At 36.8% G+C, this 18828-nt stretch overlaps 3 protein-coding genes across 5 annotated transcripts in view; 1 reads left to right on the top strand and 2 right to left on the bottom strand.

Annotated features, from left to right (window-relative positions):
* The window catches only part of LOC137405563 (gephyrin-like), a 37004-nt gene extending 34776 nt beyond the window's left edge, over nucleotides 1-2228 (top strand). For both annotated transcript variants that reach the window (XM_068091857.1, XM_068091858.1), the window contains one exon: nucleotides 1777-2228. In XM_068091857.1, the coding sequence (XP_067947958.1) occupies nucleotides 1777-1998 (222 nt within the window). In that variant the 3' untranslated portion in view covers nucleotides 1999-2228. The remainder of the gene's footprint in view (nucleotides 1-1776) is intronic.
* Nucleotides 2229-4098: 1870 nt separating this feature from the next.
* Nucleotides 4099-18642, bottom strand: LOC137406050 (RAB6-interacting golgin-like). Of its 2 annotated transcripts, none has more exons than XM_068092571.1 (6): nucleotides 15775-15886; nucleotides 14404-14666; nucleotides 10639-10871; nucleotides 9695-9835; nucleotides 6632-6749; nucleotides 4099-5256 (listed from the first exon to the last, which is right to left on the bottom strand). In XM_068092571.1, the coding sequence occupies exons 1-6, from the start codon at nucleotides 15881-15883 to the stop codon at nucleotides 4915-4917; spliced, it is 1206 nt and encodes a 401-aa protein (XP_067948672.1). In that variant the 5' UTR covers nucleotides 15884-15886; the 3' UTR covers nucleotides 4099-4914. The 2 variants fall into 2 exon arrangements, with proteins under 2 accessions (XP_067948672.1, XP_067948673.1); XM_068092572.1 differs by lacking the exon at nucleotides 15775-15886 and adding an exon at nucleotides 18544-18642 and having other exon boundaries at nucleotides 4100-5256.
* On the bottom strand, nucleotides 8420-9658 carry LOC137406135 (mucin-21-like). The gene has a single exon (XM_068092666.1). The coding sequence runs from the start codon at nucleotides 9656-9658 to the stop codon at nucleotides 8420-8422; it is 1239 nt and encodes a 412-aa protein (XP_067948767.1).
* Nucleotides 18643-18828: the final 186 nt, after the last annotated feature.

The following is an 18828-nucleotide window of genomic DNA, read 5'->3' as shown; positions in this document are numbered from 1 at the left end:
CTAAACTTAACATTTTAAATTAATGACTGTACAGTAACTGTGGTGTTATTGGTTTGTATTGACAACTTTTCTCCCTTTTATTTGCACTTTCATTAGGTTTAGGGCTCATGATTACGATAATTTTACAATAAGCGGAGGTTAAAGATTGACTTGCAACAAAATTCACATTACAGTTATTTGGTATCAAAAGATTCACCACGTCTTACTCTGTTGTGTTGTAAGTGCCAAATGTGTGGAAATGTGATTACAAGCTCTTAAAAGCTCAAAAACGAAAAGCGGCCGTAGATTGGAATCTCTTTATTTCGATGACGTAGCCACAAAATTTGGTTATCGTCTTGTCACGTATGTTCTCACGTGAATTGAAAGGCCTATACAAAGCTCAATATAAAACTTATCGTAGTACTAGTTTATGACAAACATTTCGGGTTTTACCGAAAACCCCGTATTAAATATAGATGCTCGCTACTTGACAGTTTTGTTTCGGCATTATTCAATCGTCAAGTCGTTCTCTGATCATGTGACCCAATACTTCGCAAATAATTTTTGCAGCATTTTTCGATTATCACAGTTGACCAACAGGCTCGTCATGATTATCAGACAATGATATGTACTCCTTTGAGCTAAGGTTAAAAAGTTTAACAATTTTTTACGGTAAGTTATAAGATATCAGTGCTTGAAGTGGCAGCATTACAATGACGATAAAACAGACGCGTAAGAACAATAGACATAGTTTTATTGAATGCGTGAAGTATATTTGTGAAAATGTTTCGACGAATAAGGTTGCAAGAAATTGTAAACAGAAACCATCTCCCACAACTACATCACATTTGAGCCGTTTTGGAAAGGGAATCCAAACTACGGCGGTCTTGTGTGGCTGCGATTTTCTGATCGTTTTTGAGCTTTTAAAAGCTTGTAATCACCTTTCCACATATTTTTCACCTACAACACAACAGAGTAAGACATGGTGAATCTTTTCATATCAAATACATCATGTAACTGTAATGTGAATTTTGTTGCAAGTCAACCTTTAAGCACACCATCAATGTCAATCTAAAATCAGTAAAACAAAAATATATCTTTACTATCGCAAGATCCGTGTCTGTCCATTTTTCCATTTTTTCGGTTAAGGAGGTAAGTTAGTATAATTGATTGATTTCAACAAGACTCCAATTCCTTACATTCAGCTTTGTAGGCTAACATTTTAACACCTGCATCAATCAACCGCTATTGAGTATTTTTGAATAATTGTACAGTTACTTACTGTCTTTGCTTTATCAGCACGCCTGACGATCTCTCACAGCACACTCTCATAGCAAAAGTTTAGACTGCGAGGGTACGCGTATATATAACGGAGATATCCCTATGTCATTTTCTCCACCAATAATTTTAAGCCTAACTATAGGACTTCGCTTATTCAAATCAAATTTGAGAACTTGCACCGCTTATCGCTTTAGGTTATATGAAATTTCTTACGTAATACGAAGCAAAAACTTTACATAAATTCTTTACATTAAGTAGAATTTACATTAAAGCACATTTAGTTTATTGCAGCGTCCACTGTATATGATCTTATCGTACTGGTAGTTGCATGACCTACATCTCAAGATGAGTTTGCATTCCTTTTTAATATGATTCTTCACATGAAATTTTACCAGTCATGATGAGGGCTTACTTACTGACTGGTTATTTCACAACAATCTGAGTGGCAGTCAGTTTAGTGGGCCATTGTATTTCAAGATAAGATAAATAGTTTATGCTTTCTCCTATATTTCCCAGCTCGGCGCAGATGTGAATTTGGATCCACGACCTGAGTACATGCGAGCTCTTTTGTCTTGGAAGGAGAATGAAAATCTCCCCACAGCAACCGTTACAGGAAATCAGATTAGTAGTCGTTTGCTCAGTGTGTGCTCAGCTCAAGCGTTAGTCATCCTACCTTCCAAGTCACAAGAACAACCCATAGCCAAGGCAGGAACAGTACTGGATGCGATGCTGTTGTAAAGCACTCGATAAATGACTTCTTAAGGTGACACTTGGCTGGATAGACGGAAGACATGAGCTTGCTGCAGCCCGTCAGATTCTTGTGCATCTTTTTATCATTTTACCTGCTTTATCACAGCTTCAGGCACAGCTGATGCTGCCTTGCTGTACTGTCATGGCTGGTGCTTTTTGCATGATTGTGCCATGCTTTTATTATACAAATTTACTTTCGAGTTCTGAGCAGAAGATGATTTAATAAAAAAGGGTTTAAGAAGTTTGAAACTCTCTTCTGTATGCATAAAGTTGCCCATAGAGGTGCCCTGCATTGAAGAACTGTAATAGTTATATATATATAAATATATATATATATAGTACTTTATTGGCAATAATTTCATTTCACAAATAAAAATGTTTTTCAAATTAGGCCATACAACAATAGTAAAACAAAAAAAGGGGAAAACAAGCAACAGTTAGCTATTAAAATTGAATAAATAGTCTGACAAATAGTGTTTAAAATGCCTTTCTTTGCTAAGAGAACGCATATTTGGTGGAAGATTGTTAAAGCAGCTGGCAATGACATTTTCAAAATGATTGTTAGTGATTGTATGCAATTTGTTCTCATCACGTAAGTTGAAATGAGTTGAGAACCTGTAATTGTCATGTAAAAACTGAGGACACAGACCATGAAAAATCTTGAAACATTGAATTGAAGTAAAATAAATATTTAGCATAGGCAGTGTAAGAAAACGCAGAGATTTGGAAAGATCATTCGTTGGAATAATGTATGCAGGAATATGATGTAGATTTGCAATGAGTCGAAATGCTCTATTTTGCAACAAAAATAAATCCTTAGTGACATATCTTGAAGCTAGATTATAATAAATGTGGATACCATAAATAATATGACAAAATATAAACTGAAAATAAAATGCAATAGCAGATTTTGAGTTCATGTATGGCCTGCAAAACTGGAGCAGAGTCAATGACTTCGTGACCTTACTACAAATAGTGTCGACATGATCATTCCAAGAGTGTCGATCTGTCAAAACAAATCCTAACAATTTTGTCTCATGTCTACAAGTGATGGATTGACTGTTAAACTTAAGAGTAAAGCTGTTTCAAAGGTTCTCATCAGTATTATAAAGAAGAAAGTGTGATTTTTGTAAATTGATTGTCATATGATTTGAAGTACACCAGTTGCTGATAATTTGCATGAGATTGCAGTTCGTCTCAAGAAGTTGCACATCTTTGTGATAACATACAAAAACAGTATCATCGGCATAGGCAAAGCCTTTTGGAATAAGTCTAAGAAGATCATTTATATATATTAAAAACAATACTGGCACAATAAGTGACCCCTGTGGAACACCAACATCTATTTCTTGTGTCAATGATTCCTTGTGATTCATGACGACCTTTAGGCGCCTTTTGTGAAAATAGGATTGAAGTATTTGCAACGATTTATTTTTAAAACCAGCAAGTTTTAGTTTATGATATTATATTTTGTGATTGACACAGTCAAAAGCTTTGCTGAAATCCAAAAACATCAAGCAAATCTTCTCACCTCTGGTTTTCAAATCCAAACAGTCTGAGATGAGTTTATGAACAGCATCAGTGCATGAATGACTTTTTCTGAAACCACACTGATAAAGATGTAAAATATCATTTTTGGACAAATGAGAGTAGATGTGAATATTTAAGTGCTTTTCAAAAACTTTAGATAAAATAGGGAGTACTGAAATAGGGCGGAAATTTGATTGGTTGCTATTATCTCCTCCTTTAAACAATGGAGTAACTCGTGCATGTTTCCATGCTGAAGGAAAACAGCCATCAATCAATATTCTGTTAAACATATCAGTGATAATAGGTACAATGAATGGAAGAGTTGCCTTTATCATTTTTACAGAAATATTGTCTATGCCTGAGGCTTTGGAATTAGGTATGTTACTGATATATTTTACAATATCATGAGGAGTAAATTTTGAAAACTCATTAAATGTGGTCTTCAACTCAGTTTTTTGACAAGGCAAATAAGGATTAGATGACGGTAAAATTGAATTTGAAAGTTTACTTGCAATAGACACAAAATGTGAGTTAAGTTCTGTTAAGTTAATGGTAATCAGCTGATCATATAGTAGTCTTGAAAATATGCAACGACATAAAAAGCTTAACAACTTCCCTTCTGCACAAAATTGCATCACAGCCTTAGTTAACATTAATAGTTTGAACACGTTTCATAAAGTATATTATTGCATAGACATATTATTCAATATGGACAATCCAAAATAAAGAGAATTTCTAAGACAGCAAAAGAGTCAGCAATTTGTAAAAATTGAATTAATGTATAGTAATAGTGATGTTTGTGTGAAATATAGCTTAAAGGCAGTGAAATACGCATGTTAAAGACCATCAACTAGATACAATGTGGGGTGAGCATAGCAACAATATCACAGGTCGGAAGGAAAGAACATAACCCGATGATTGCAACCATGGGTCAGTTTAAATATGCAGGTTCTACCTAAAATTTTATACATGGAAAAACCAGAATAATTTAAAAACAAACTGCATAATATCTACTAGGTCATAGTTCAACTAGCTCATGCTTCTCTCCTGCTAGCAAAAATGTATTAAATAATAATTATGTTTTCTTCTGGCAGTTTACAAATGCTGCGCCTGTTGATAATTTATACCAATGTTTAACAAGAATTGAGCAATAGAAACTGAGATATTTAAATGTTAAAATACATTAACACCTGCTAGTACTTTTAGTTGAAAAATTGCAATAAATACGGCGAGCTCTTGAATCCTTCCGGAAGAGATGCTTCACGCTAGATGCCATCGATAACCTAGTTGAGGGGGATATAAAAGGGCCATAAATACACAGCCTTTCTGTACATTAAATAAAAAACAATCGCTTTGTTAATAAAACAATACATGTTACTTCGAATCTTCCGATGCCTCTGTTGATATAGGAGCAGGCTCTGTCTCTGATGGCGGTAGCGCCTCCTCTGTGACTGGGGTAGGTTCGTCTGGTTTTGCTTCATCAAGCCCGCTGTTGGTGAGAGATGGAGCGTCGGCAGGAGGTGGTGACTTCTCACCTTCCTGACTGAGAGAATGCTGCACTAGGTTCCCACTTCCGACAGTTTGCATGCTGCCAAGCAGTGAGAGGCTTGGTAGGTCGGGTATCTCCACAACAGGAGTTGGGCTAGTCTCACCATTTTTTGTAGTTGCCAGATCTAATTTTTCCATGAGGTCGGCTAACTTTTTGGCTTTGCGTATCTGCACAAAACACCAAGAGTATTTCTGATCACACAAGAGTATTAACATGAATAGTTATACTAGCGGGTAGTAGCATACTGTCACCTACAACTACATGTATAAATGGGTAACTCTTAACTTGGCAAGTATTTAGAACTGGAAGGAAGCTTTTGTTAAGGTTACCTGTGTCTCATTTGAACAACGGTTTCTTTCCTAGAACTACCAAAACAAGGGAATTTTATAAGGGTTTGTTTTGGCGAAGTCCCTTCACTCAACAAATATCAATATCAGTGTTTTTTTCTGACAATATTTTATGTACACGTGATAATGTTACAAGTGACTTGTAGCATTTATAGCCATTGCAAACCATCATTCCATTTCAGATTTACTATGCACGCGAAATGCCAAAAAAAACTACCAGGAAGTGGGGTCGCAATGAATAATTATTGTTTATTCCTACATGTATCTGCAAACATGGGAGTTATCTTCCACACACTGCTTTCGGCAATACATGAACAATACCGGAACTCGTTTATAAATGATGTGCGAAAATAACCATTGAACCATTTTAGAAACAGTGAATGTGATTGGCACAAGGCAAGCAGTCGCTTATCTTAGCCTAAAAACAACAAAAATATGCATACGGATCTCAGGCCATGGCTTTTGCTGATACAACGCCTCATGCCAGCGGAGACTATCTGCCCCAGTTGTCATCTACTACCATGTGTTTTAATGAAGGCAAACACCCTATATTTCTGGTAAAATGCAGATGGTATGTGAGTAAAGTATAAACATCTCACATCAAGCAAATAGAGTATCCCTAATGTGTTGGGAATGAGATACTAGCAATGATTTCATTTTGGTTATTAGTCACAGATGCTTCAAATCTTTGAATAGAATAAATAACATTCACCCAAACCTTGTATCAAAGGTACTGAAGATACAAAAGGGCGCTACAACAACGTTTACTTGGCTCTAAATTCATAATGCAGCATAGTAAAATTTCCATGTATCAGCAAACAAGATTTCCAACGAAGATAGAGTTACACGAATTCCTTGTGCTTTGAAAGCTATGCCATTCCTAGAATGAATTTGGCTCACGCTTGTGGAATACATTCAATCAAGTTGATCAAATGTGTCAAAAACAGTTGCTGCAAAGATATCCTCGTGCAGAGAACACCATGAGTAGTTGGAAAAAAAAATTGTAAAGGATAATATTTGTAAACGTGTATGCATGACCACTGTAAACCATGCATCATTTGAAAATATTTCGACACTGCTTGCTTGCCACAAAACAATGATTTTAGATCAGGTCCGATAAAAGCATTTAAGCATATAAGCATATCGACCTGTTAAGGAATTCAAATCAATCCACTAGCACAACCCAGCGACTAACCTCATTTTGATGAATGATTGTGTAGAGATGTTCTGTCAGCTGCTCTTTCATGTCCCCCTTTTTATGTAAATTCACTTTAGAGGCAATAAACTCCTTCTCCGCCTGCTCATACCTTTTGCTGTACAGAAGTAAAACAAAACATCAAAACTACTATTTATAAGGATCAATGCATGTGATTCTCAACTCGCGTATCCATATTTAATGCATCCCTTGACATGATAGCTCTTCATGTCAAGATGAACTATTATGGCAAGAACAGTTCATAGAGCGACAAACTATGACATGTCAGGACTCGTCGCTCCATGAACTATATTGTTAGTAGCTCATAGAGCGACGCTTTCTCTGTTTCATAAGGAAGTTTAAGCCTAATCAGTCATGCAGACAGACTGTGTGAACAACTCCATGATATCAGTGTATATCGTATGGTTCATTGACTCCTTGCTCGGGTTGTGTTGAAACACAGCCTCTACCGCCATGGAATCTCAAGGTAAAGTTGAAAAGTGTAATAGATATGTAATGTATTGATTGATTTATAGGAGTTTAAAATCTCTTCATTGACCATGGAAGGTGAGCCAAACAAACTCAGGAGCTACCAACACTATCAAAAGATGCTGGTTACATAACCAATATGCCTACAATGCAGTCTTATTGGTTGTGAGCGACGGTGTAAAAACTGACCTATTAGCTGAAACAGTTCGAATCAAAGCTTGTCAAATCTACAAGAGCATCATTTCATTTCTAGAGTACACAGTTTTCATTTGAAACACAATGTTGAATGACAAGCTTCATACAAACAGCCATCTAGCCTATATGTCTGTCAAACATAGCCAGCCATGTAACTGACGTATGAAGTGATTATCTAGCAGGATAATTCTGTAACTAAATAAGTCTATTGAAAGACACAGTTTCTTCTATTGTTTCTTTGACTTTCAAATAGTTGGAAAAGGCACCACAAGCTACAATCTTTACTATAGTAAAAGCTGCATCCATCCAAAGCCACGGTTGTAGGCTGGAAAAAGATTACATTGTATGAGATTCTAACCTGTGACATTAGGCTTACCAGCCAAGCACACTACCCCGGCACTAATTGTTCGCATTCCATTTTAGTGGAATAGTTGTGCATATAGTTATTATCTGTGCTTTATCAGCATATTTGCCAAATTCTTAAGGCACGCTAAACTTCCAGACCACGGGTCACATGTAATCGATAATTAAAGATGATCTTTCACAAATCTTTAGTAAATTTTATCAGAAAGCATCATTATTTTTCTATCATTTGTGATTGTTTTTGATGTTTGAGGCGATCTGACTACCAAGATGTTTCTAGATTAAAATCAATAAAACTTGATCGCGATTAAAACGCAATGACATCACTAGTTGTTATCTTTGCTATAGTTCATATCTGCTATTGCGTTCGAGTTGAAGCGTTATACGAATCTATTCTGTCAGTCTCTTTGCAATTATCATATCGCACTTTCACTTGATCGGATAGTTTTAATCCCGATCAAGTTTTTTCGATTCTAATTTTGAAACATCCTGGCAGTCAGATCGCCTCAAACATCAAAAAACAATCGCATTTGGTAGAAAAATACTGATATTTTCTGATGAAATTTACTAAAATTTTGTGAAAGTTCATCTTTAACATGTTTGGATGCTTCAATAAGGATAAAGAGTAATCCAAATAAGATGTTAAAGCTTTCATACGACCAAATCTTATGGGTTCATGTATGTGTCAAGTATATATATACATGTATATGTAGGTATATGTCAAAGCAAAACGACATTAAATCAAGTAGTAACACTGCTGATAGTAACACTGCTGATAGTAACACTGCTGCTAGTAACACTGCTGGTAGTAACACTGCTGCTAGTAACACTGCTGGTAGTAACACTGCTGGTAGTAACACTGCTGGTAGTAACACTGCTGGTAGTAACACTGCTGGTAGTAACACTGCCGCTAGTAACACTGCTGGTAGTAACACTGCCGCTAGTAACACTGCTGGTAGTAACACTGCTGGTAGTAACACTGCTGGTAGTAACACTGCTGCTAGTAACACTGCCGCTAGTAACACTGCTGGTAGTAACACTGCCGCTAGTAACACTGCTGCTAGTAACACTGCTGATAGTAACACTGCCGCTAGTAACACTGCCGCTAATAACACTGCTGGTAGTAACACTGCTGGTAGTAACACTGCTGGTAGTAACACTGCCGCTAGTAACACTGCCGCTAGTAACACTGCTGGTAGTAACACTGCTGGTAGTAACACTGCTGCTAGTAACACTGCTGGTAGTAACACTGCTGCTAGTAACACTGCTGGTAGTAACACTGCTGGTAGTAACACTGCGGGTAGTAACACTGCTGCTAGTAACACTGCTGCTAGTAACACTGCTGCTAGTAACACTGCTGGTAGTAACACTGCTGCTAGTAACACTGCCGCTAGTAACACTGCCGCTAGTAACACTGCCGCTAGTAACACTGCCGGTAGTAACACTGCTGCTAGTAACACTGCTGGTAGTAACACTGCTGCTAGTACCACTGCTGCTAGTAACACTGCTGGTAGTAACACTGCTGCTAGTAACATTGCTGCTAGTAACACTGCCGCTAGTAACACTGCCGCTAGTAGCACTGCTGGTAGTAACACTGCTGGTAGTAACACTGCTGCTAGTAACACTGCTGGTAGTAACACTGCTGGTAGTAACACTGCTGGTAGTAACACTGCTGGTAGTAACACTGCTGGTAGTAACACTGCTACTAGTAACACTGCTGCTAGTAACACTGCTGGTAGTAACACTGCTGGTAGTAGCACTGCTGGTAGTAACACTGCTGGTAGTAACACTGCTGGTAGTAACACTGCTGGTAGTAACACTGCTGCTAGTAACACTGCTGGTAGTAACACTGCCGCTAGTAACACTGCTGGTAGTAACACTGCTGCTAGTAACACTGCTGCTAGTAACACTGCTGGTAGTAATACTGCCGCTAGTAACACTGCTGGTAGTAATACTGCCGCTAGTAACAACACATATCATGAAAGATTTAGATAAAACGAATTCCGAATAAATCACCTGGCTTCGGCATAATCTCTTGTTGCTTCCTCAATTCGATCCCTGATCACACTCACATCTGCTGTAAGCATCTGGTCAAGAAGAGACAACTCCTTCCTTATTGCGTTTAATTTGTGAGCTTCCACTGTCGCCTGCTTTTGCCTAAAAGAGAGATACAAATTATACTTGTGAAAATATAAAGAGGACAACTAAAGATGAAAGGATTTCTAAAAAGAAAACTACCGTATGTTAACGCTCAAGCTACCTTGTCATATATGCTATGTAAAAGTTACACCGCAACAACCGCTCAGCTTATCTGACACTCAGATGAATGATGTCAACACTGCAATCACCCGTTCAGATCCAAGATAGAGCTATGGAAACATCTAACAAGGCACTTATATGCAAGTAGCCATTCTACACTAAATAGAGGGGTTGCAGAGAGACACTAAACATGCGAACGGCAACAGAGTAGTAGGGAATGTCTAAGGAAAAGAGCAATTAAGACTTTTGATAATGTTTATAGTAAGTACTTATAGTAGTTTATAGTAAGACTTACTATAAACATCAAAAGTCTTTTCAAGCAAGCCTCTTCTAAAATAAGAAACCCATATTGAATATTGCATCGTGGATATAAAGTATTAGCATTCTCACCAACACTTAATTGAACTACGAATGTAGCATTTCTTTGCAGTGTTCGTAAAACAACCCATTATCTGCCATGCTGTGTCACCAAAGACTTCATATTTGACAAGCGTGATTCCCTTTCTGATGTACCTATGCTGGTGGATATAATTTCTAAAGCTGCCAGTTTCGTCAGCCATGTTGTAAAACTCCATATCACGGATGTCTATCAACAAAGGATCTCATCTACTCACCCGATTGACCAATACAATGCTTCAAAGTGAAACATGTGGCCTTACAAAGTTGAGACTAGTAAGTACTGGTAACCAGGTAATGCTAACCTTTCTGAAAGGGCTTCAGCCAGCATTTGCTTCTTCTTTTTGTTCAGCTCCTCCATCATCTTCTGCTGCTGCTGATAATGCTGCAGCATAGAGAGGTCTCTGTTTCTCCCATCACTCTCATCTAACAACACTGAACCCTTCACGTCAGATATCGGGGAGCTACTTGGTGCTGTACTGGCTGCTTTCTTTTCAGAATCAACAGTCAGTGTTGGTTTAGGTGGCATGTGCAAATCCTATATGAGAGGTCAGACTTGGTGATTCCCCAATGCCAAGATTCATGGATGGATTGCCAAGAAGAAGCTGGGCTTTTTATGTCATTTAAAACACTAACAATATTGCCAAACTATGTCAGCACGAGTAATAATTTACCAAAATACCATGTTCTTGTTTCAGGATGTGGCTCCATATACAATGTACTAAGAACACATGAAAAGCTTTATTTTAATGCAATTTTTAAAAGCAAATGCAGTAGTTTTGCGAGCAGAAACAGTAGCTATAATATTGCCATGATACCAAGGAAATACTCTGGTTTGGCCAAGCAAACTGTCTTACAAGTAAACATAGCCTCACAGCTTATAGGTGATGAATAGCATATATATATATATTGTGTATAACAACAAAGGTATGTGAGGGCCATAGAGTTATCTCCCCCTAGAGTGATAACTGTGCATTCAACAACACGAGCGTTTCCGGTGCCAACAAGGAGCGTTTAGGCCACGCCCCTTTTTTGTGCTAGTCAATCGTAGTGATCGACAGAACAATAGCGTTAGCCATGAGAATGATCATGAATTTCCAATTAAGACAGTAATTATTGCTCATATTAAAGAAATGATGATTATAGTTTATTGCTCTAATATATGCTTATTATTTAAAGCAATTCAATAGCTACATGCATTGCAAAGGCACTGAATAGATGGTGTCAAGTAAGTGAGTTAATGCAATCAGTTACTCCAATGATATACAGCCCCCACACATGAGGGGCTGTATATCATTGGTTATTCATAGATAAGATAGATAGTCATACTGGGGTTGTATTACATTGGTGTGATGGGAAGCTAATCGACTGCCATCAACTGAAAGTATTGACATTGTATGGTGATAGAGTGATTCATTGACACCTCAGTTCACAAACAGCCCTTGCATGTAATATTAGATTTCAATACATATCTATCAAATACATAGACTAGCTTGAAGCAAAGATGTCCACTAGTTAGTGGACATCTTTGCTTAATGTAAGCAAGCAAAAAGTTTGAAAGTTAGAGTGGCAAATGTTGTTATATGTTAGATAAAAATAAATTATACTTAATTATACTAAATTATAATTATTTAAAAATAAAATAGACTTTTTATTGCTTTATTTATTAAATAAAGCAAGAAAAAAGTAGTTGTGAATTACTTTATTTATTAAATAAAGTAATAAAAATTAGCTATGATTACAATAATTTTTTATTGTAATCATAGCTAAACAGATTATATTTAGCACTACTTGCTAATTATTTTACATTTAAACACATTTGCAGTTTCATTTTTCTTCTTAATTCATTTTAACAAAAAACTTCTTTCATGATATGAAGTTTAAAAGTTGTAGTTGTTTGAAAAAGCTTGAAAACATTTACAGTTGTTTTTATTTTCTCTCTTCTCTTCATTTATTTCAATTACACAAAACACTTTTCATAATATGTAGTTTGAAAGTTAAAGTGGTAAATTTTGTTATATGTTAAATAAAAATAAATTATACTTAATTCTACTAACTATAATTTTATAAAAATAAAATTGACTTTTTTATTACCTTATTTATTAAATAATTTTTCATTGTAATCATAGCTAAACAGATTATATTTACCCATTACTTGCTAATTATTTTACATTTAAACACATTTACAGTTTTATTTTTTTTCCTAATTTATTTCAACAAAACACTTCTTTCATGATCTGAAATTTAAAAGTTGTAGTTGTTTGAAAAAGCTTGCAAACCTTTAGAGTTGTTTTCTTTTTCCTCTTAATTCATTTAAACTGCTTAAAAATATTTTCTCATGATATGAAGTTTAAAAGTTAGAATAGTAAATGTTATATAAAAATAAATTTTCTGTCCAAATACTTTTTTATTACTCGGGCAACACTGGGTAGTACAGCTCATAGTTGATGGCAGTTGATTAGCTTCCCATCACACTAATGTAATACAACCCCAGTATGACTATCTATCTTATCTATGAGTAACTGCTTGCATTACCTTCACTTTCACTCACTATCTATTCAGTGCCTTGGCAAGTCATGTAGGTATCAGGGATTACGTGTATGTCACAATTTCCATTTTCATAATTCATTTCCATATTAATTCCATTTCCCTACTTCATTTCCATAGTATTTCCATTTCCATATTATTTCCATTTCCATAATTCATTTCCATTTCCATAAAAGTTCCGTAATTCATTTCCATATTAATTCCATTTCTATAATTCATTTCCATACTATTTCCATTTCCATATTATTTCCATTTCCATAATTCATTTCCATATTATTTCCATAACATTACCCTCCTTCATTTCCATATTATTTCCATTTCCATAGCATTTCCATAATTCATTTCCATATTATTGCCATTTTCATACCATTTCCATACTTGTAAAATAAAATTTCCATATCTATTTCCCCTAAAATTATGGAAATATTTATGTTTATGGAAATGAAAAAGTAAACATTTCCATAATATGTTTAGCAATCCCTGGTAGGTATTGAATTGCTTTAAATAATAAGCACATATTAGAGTAATAAACTATAATCATCATTTCTTTAATATGAGCATTAATTACTATCTCAACTGGAAATTCATGATCCTTGTTTAACCCTTCTCATGGCTGATGTTATTGATCTAGTCAATCACTACGACTGACTAGCACAAAAAAGAGGCGTGGCCTAAACGCTCCTTGTTGGCACCGGAAACGCTCGTGTAGTTATCACTCTAGGGGAGATAACTCTATGGTGAGGGCTAATAGACGAACGAATTATGACGCAATTTATAATCGACTAACCATCATCATCAGCATAAGAATGTTAGTCTGAGAAGAAGATAGGGCTGACAACTCAATTCACGCTATTAGTGGGTATACCATAACATCCAGAAAACAATGAAATTACTTTTTTCCAAAAGGGTTGGCAGAGAAAGGGCAAGCACTACTCAGCACGTATGGTTGACCAAGCCTGCCAACCTACATAACACCAGGCATGGCAAACTGTTAGCCAATTCGCAAGCAGGATCAACGCATCGTTGATCATCATTTATCAATGCATCAAGCATATTCCAATGTATGCTATGGACCAGTTAAGGATACGCATTGGTATCGTTCTAAAGACTGTTGGTTCACACTATATCGCCGTTAGTCAACGTTTTCCTTTCGGCATCCATTGACGATTATGTGAACCATGAACCGATGGCATCGAGGAAGCAGCACGGACACGTCGAGAAAGTTTGCTACTGCCAAATTTTCCCGATACTTCGCCGAGCATCGACGACCGCATTTCAAATGTGAACCAATTCGGCGATAGTAATTCGCGCTTGCAGATGACGTGATTTATTCATATCCATTTGTGATAATCGCTGCGGGACTAGTTTTTGATTCCAGCACAGAGTATTTTCTGATGCAAACGCGGATGGGTTTGTGATAGTGTGAACATCGTTATCATCGATGATTACCGAAATATTGTGGCATCAACGCCAAGATACGGCGATATAGACTGAACCAGCCTTAAGGGAACGGAAAAACTTACAGAAGAGCTGTGAAGCGCCTTTGGTGCCTGGTTTACGGCCTGCTGTTGAGGTACAGCTGTGGGAGGATGACGCGATGTCGAAGCTTCCATCTTCTTAACAGGTTCAGCTGTAGGCTTGCTGGGAGAGAAAAGGGCAGCAGGAGGAACGTCAGTTCTAATTGTCGTGTCATGTGTACCGTACTGTTTCATGGGCTGAACTGCGTGTTGGGGACGTGCCTTGCCACCCATCAAATTCCCTTCTTTAGAGTTCATTAGTCTAGAGCCTAAAAAGTATTAAATTAAATAACACTCATCCTAAATAAGATTTTCATTTTACCAGCTTACCCACAGGCCAAGGGTATTCATATGTATTCATATACAGTACAGTCAAACTCGGATAGCTCGCCCTCGGATAGCTCAAACACATGGTTAACTCGAACGTATTTGTTTGGTCCATTCCCACACAATGATAAATTGCTTTAGATATCTCCACCTTAACATCATTAACTCCAACAGTTTTTTGCCTAACGGCTACCGAGACAGTTGTTATCACTTTAGAATATCACTTTATTCCAAGCCATAGAGATAAACCTCAACTTTTAGTATTTCTTAGGCATCGTTATTACCATCATCGGCAAAATATTTTTGTTAACGACTTCTTTAAAGGTTTGCAATAAATAGAATTTTACCAAACATCCGCTTTGCGATGGCCCTTTGAAAGCAAGGAAAATTGAGGTAACCTTCGGATAAACGAAGTAAAATCGGCAAAATTGATCTTTGTTAAAACGCTCAGGAGAAAAATATGTCTTTTTTTCTGAGCGTTTCAACCGCGATCAAGTTTTGCCAATTTTAACCAGAGAACCTCATGGCAGTCACATCACCTAAAACAAGAAACAAATCTCAAGTGATAGAAAAATATCTATACTTTCTTATACACATTTTAAAACTGTGCATGAGAGGCTCTTTAGCTTGCAACAAGCAAGCCATGTTTTCAATTGATATATAGTTTGTATATGTATTTACTAATAAATACATGCACTTGTGACTGCGCTCTGATAACTTGAACACTCTGATAACTCAACACTTTCGCTCGGTCCCGTGAAGTTTAAATTATCTGAGTTTCACTGTATATTACAAGTATATTCAGCCATGCACTTGTTATGGTAACCTTGACTGCACAGGCGCAGCCAACCAAGCATTCTTACCTGGTCTAGACACAGTAATATATGCTAGCTAAGTAGATAGCAAGAGTTTAAAAAACATGCATAAATTTAGTCCTGCATGGCTCTGCTGATGAAAAATCATTGGTCGGTACCAACATGACCACCTAGCAAAAACTGACTTTTGGAAATATTGTCAAATAGCAATATAGAGCAGATAAACTGTTCTTACCAAAGCTACCCTTGATAAATGTTGTTTTACTAGAAGACCAATTGGTGAGCCCTAACTGTTCAAGAAGTATATTCCTTGAATTAGTTACAGAGGTTTGCGAGCAAACCATGCAACTTCCTTGTCAAAATGTTAAATGGTTACTACCTGTGATAAGTTGAGTGTTACGCTCCACCAAGTATGGTATGTGGAGTAATATTAGAGAAAGGAGAAGACAACTTAAATTGAAATTGCACAATTAAAAACACTGCAAATTGTCAACGTCTCATGGCTTCTTTCACATTGCGGAAATTTATGACAACCAATGTACGACAACTAAACCATATTTTAAACTCAAAATAAATTGTTTATGAAATGATTACCTCTTTATTTTGTTGGTAGACCGCTCATCAAAACAGCAAAAAGAGCAAATTAGTTTAGTCGCAATTTTATTTAAGAGATACCACGAGTTATTGCAAAGCCGAGTGCCTCCAATATGGTATGTAGCCTCCTCATTATATCTGTTCATGCATATAAAGTATAGCAGCTAAAGAAACATTCAATTTAGAGTTTACGTGCAAGCTCAGTGAAAATTTTCAAATGTTGAAAACATTTAAATGGCACGGACAAAAAAATTGTACATGTATAGTTTACGGTGTAGGAGCGAGGGTAGGAGTTCTGCATTTGCTTCATTTTCTTCTTCTAAATGTACGTACTCTTTTAAGACAGTGATTAACGATGATGACCCATGATTAGCTTTTGCATTATATATATATTCACCAACTTCAGCGTGGCAAATACGGACACAATATATTCAATAATTTACACCTGGGAACCTGAACTAATTTTAAGTACTAATGTAATACACAAGTGTCATTTGACAAAAACTGTAGCAGTGTGCAACACAAAACTACACCGCAGCATGTTGAACTTGTTGTTGAAACCGGAACACATAGTGTAAATATGTTTTATTGCATTAGGAGATTGCGCGAGTGATTTTTCAGTTGTTGTTTGGAGATGCTGCGAAAACAGCATACCAACAGGGAATACAGTCAGACCACAAGATAAACGTATACGCAAAAACAACGAGATGCCTAAAATATGTCAAAATATTCTATAAATAGAGACACCAAAAGAAAATTAGAAACTTCAAAATTGAACGAAATCAGTCATGGAAACTACGTCAACACCACCTGTGGAAACCGCCAAAGGGAGGTGTTAAAGCTACTAACCACCATCACCAAAAAAACCACCAGAGAAACATTACAGACGATTCAAATGAGTCACATACAGATCTGCCACTCCTGTCAAACATGACCTAGATACTAGGAGTAAGTCACGAGCTCCACCCTACATATCGACATCACGTGCACCAGCTGAAGACTTACGCAGACAAGACATCTTCACACTCCTGAAATAAAGTGTTGAACCTTAAAGGTTTACTTGCAACAAAATCCACATTACAGTTAGTTGGTATCAAAAGGTTCACCATGTCTTACTCTGCTATATTGTAGCTGCAAAATATGTGGAAATGTGATTACAAGCTCTTACACAGCAGAGTAAAACATGGTGAATCTTTTGATACCAAATAACTGTAATGTGAATTTTGGTGCAAGTCAACCTTTAACGATCAACCTACTTCCGCAGGCTAGCCATCCCACATGCCAGACATCTATAAAAGAAAACAGCTCCAATGACTCAGCATCTCCATTCATCGATCTTTATCTCTTTCTTCCCGAGGACCTCCTTGGACGCTTTTGCCTGGGGTGGAGCCTCTCCCCCTCCCCTCTGGAGCCTTTTTTCCTTCATCAGCTGAGCCACTTCTACACCACTATCTCAACTGCCGATACTCTCTACCTATGGACTATCCCGCCTCTGGTTTGACCGTTGCAAATCCCAGCCGTACGAGACTGAGCAAACAACATGGACCACCCTCAAGTAAGGATGTAACTTTTACTAGCTCTTTTAACCTTTTTTCATTAATATTATGGTCTTAGAATTTTGTTAGTTATGTATTTCATTGTTTGACTTATAGAATAAAGAAGCAACTTTTACTGGTAAATATCAGTATTGCTGACAACAGCTCAACACCTTCACTTGTACCTAAATCAGCAATAATCAAATTAGTTTCCACAAGCTAAGAAAAAGCACACATACTAAACATAGTCAAAATAAAATGACAAAACAACTTTAACATCGACGTAGTGTGTGGAGCCGGATTAGTTATGCAGAACATAATTTCTCCCAAACCACCCATGACATTTCTGGTGGAGACGCCAAGGTTCCATTTAATTTATCCACATCTACCCATAACACAGCTTCCACGAGGCGTGTAATAAAAAGTTCATACAGCATATCAAGCAGTTCTTGAGCCAAAGATCACGGTGATAATCACTAGCAAAGCTTGTTTCTTTAAATTAAAACAACTGGCGACTACCAATATAAGATAGGCCTAAGTGGTTTTTTTCATCAGTGGAAAAATTTTTCAGCTGTGCGTTCATCTTGTAACCATTTTATTAGCATTTTCAATATGCGAAACATGATTTTAATACTAGTTTTGGCTGTTATTTATGAAACTACACTGGTAGGTATCAACGATGAGAAGCCACTACTGCAAAAAAGGGGTTTCATGCTGACATTCCTGTCAAGTTTCAAATGGTCTGAATGATCTTACATTTGATAGTAAGTGAAGTTTTACCTGCTCAGCTCTGTGAATTGTCGTGACCAAAATTCACAGCTACTTGTATTAATGTCATTTTCAACAATGCTATGAAACTAAGTTTCTTAAAATACCTCGGGTCCGTTTAGACGACTCTCCAGATTGCAGTTGAAGAACATCTTCTTCAGAAAACCCAGCCCAATTTGACATTTTAAAAACCAGTTCGCGAGTGAGCTCCGCCAGCAGAAAAATTATACACTTGGGAGTTGGTTTTTGACAATACCATACGATGGGCGGACAGAAAATTTATGATTAATTTTAGAGCCCAGGCTTGAGGTGTCGTATCAAGTTTTACGAACATTTAAAACAATTTTCTATCGTGAGCCACTCGACTGTTAGTTTTCGCAAAACGCGAATTT

The sequence above is a fragment of the Watersipora subatra genome, chromosome 10 (genome assembly GCF_963576615.1).
Source record: "Watersipora subatra chromosome 10, tzWatSuba1.1, whole genome shotgun sequence".
Classification (NCBI taxonomy): Eukaryota; Metazoa; Bryozoa; class Gymnolaemata; order Cheilostomatida; family Watersiporidae; genus Watersipora; species Watersipora subatra.
The sequence above is the reverse complement of the archived record's forward strand: the minus strand, read 5'-3'. Positions and strand labels throughout refer to the sequence as shown.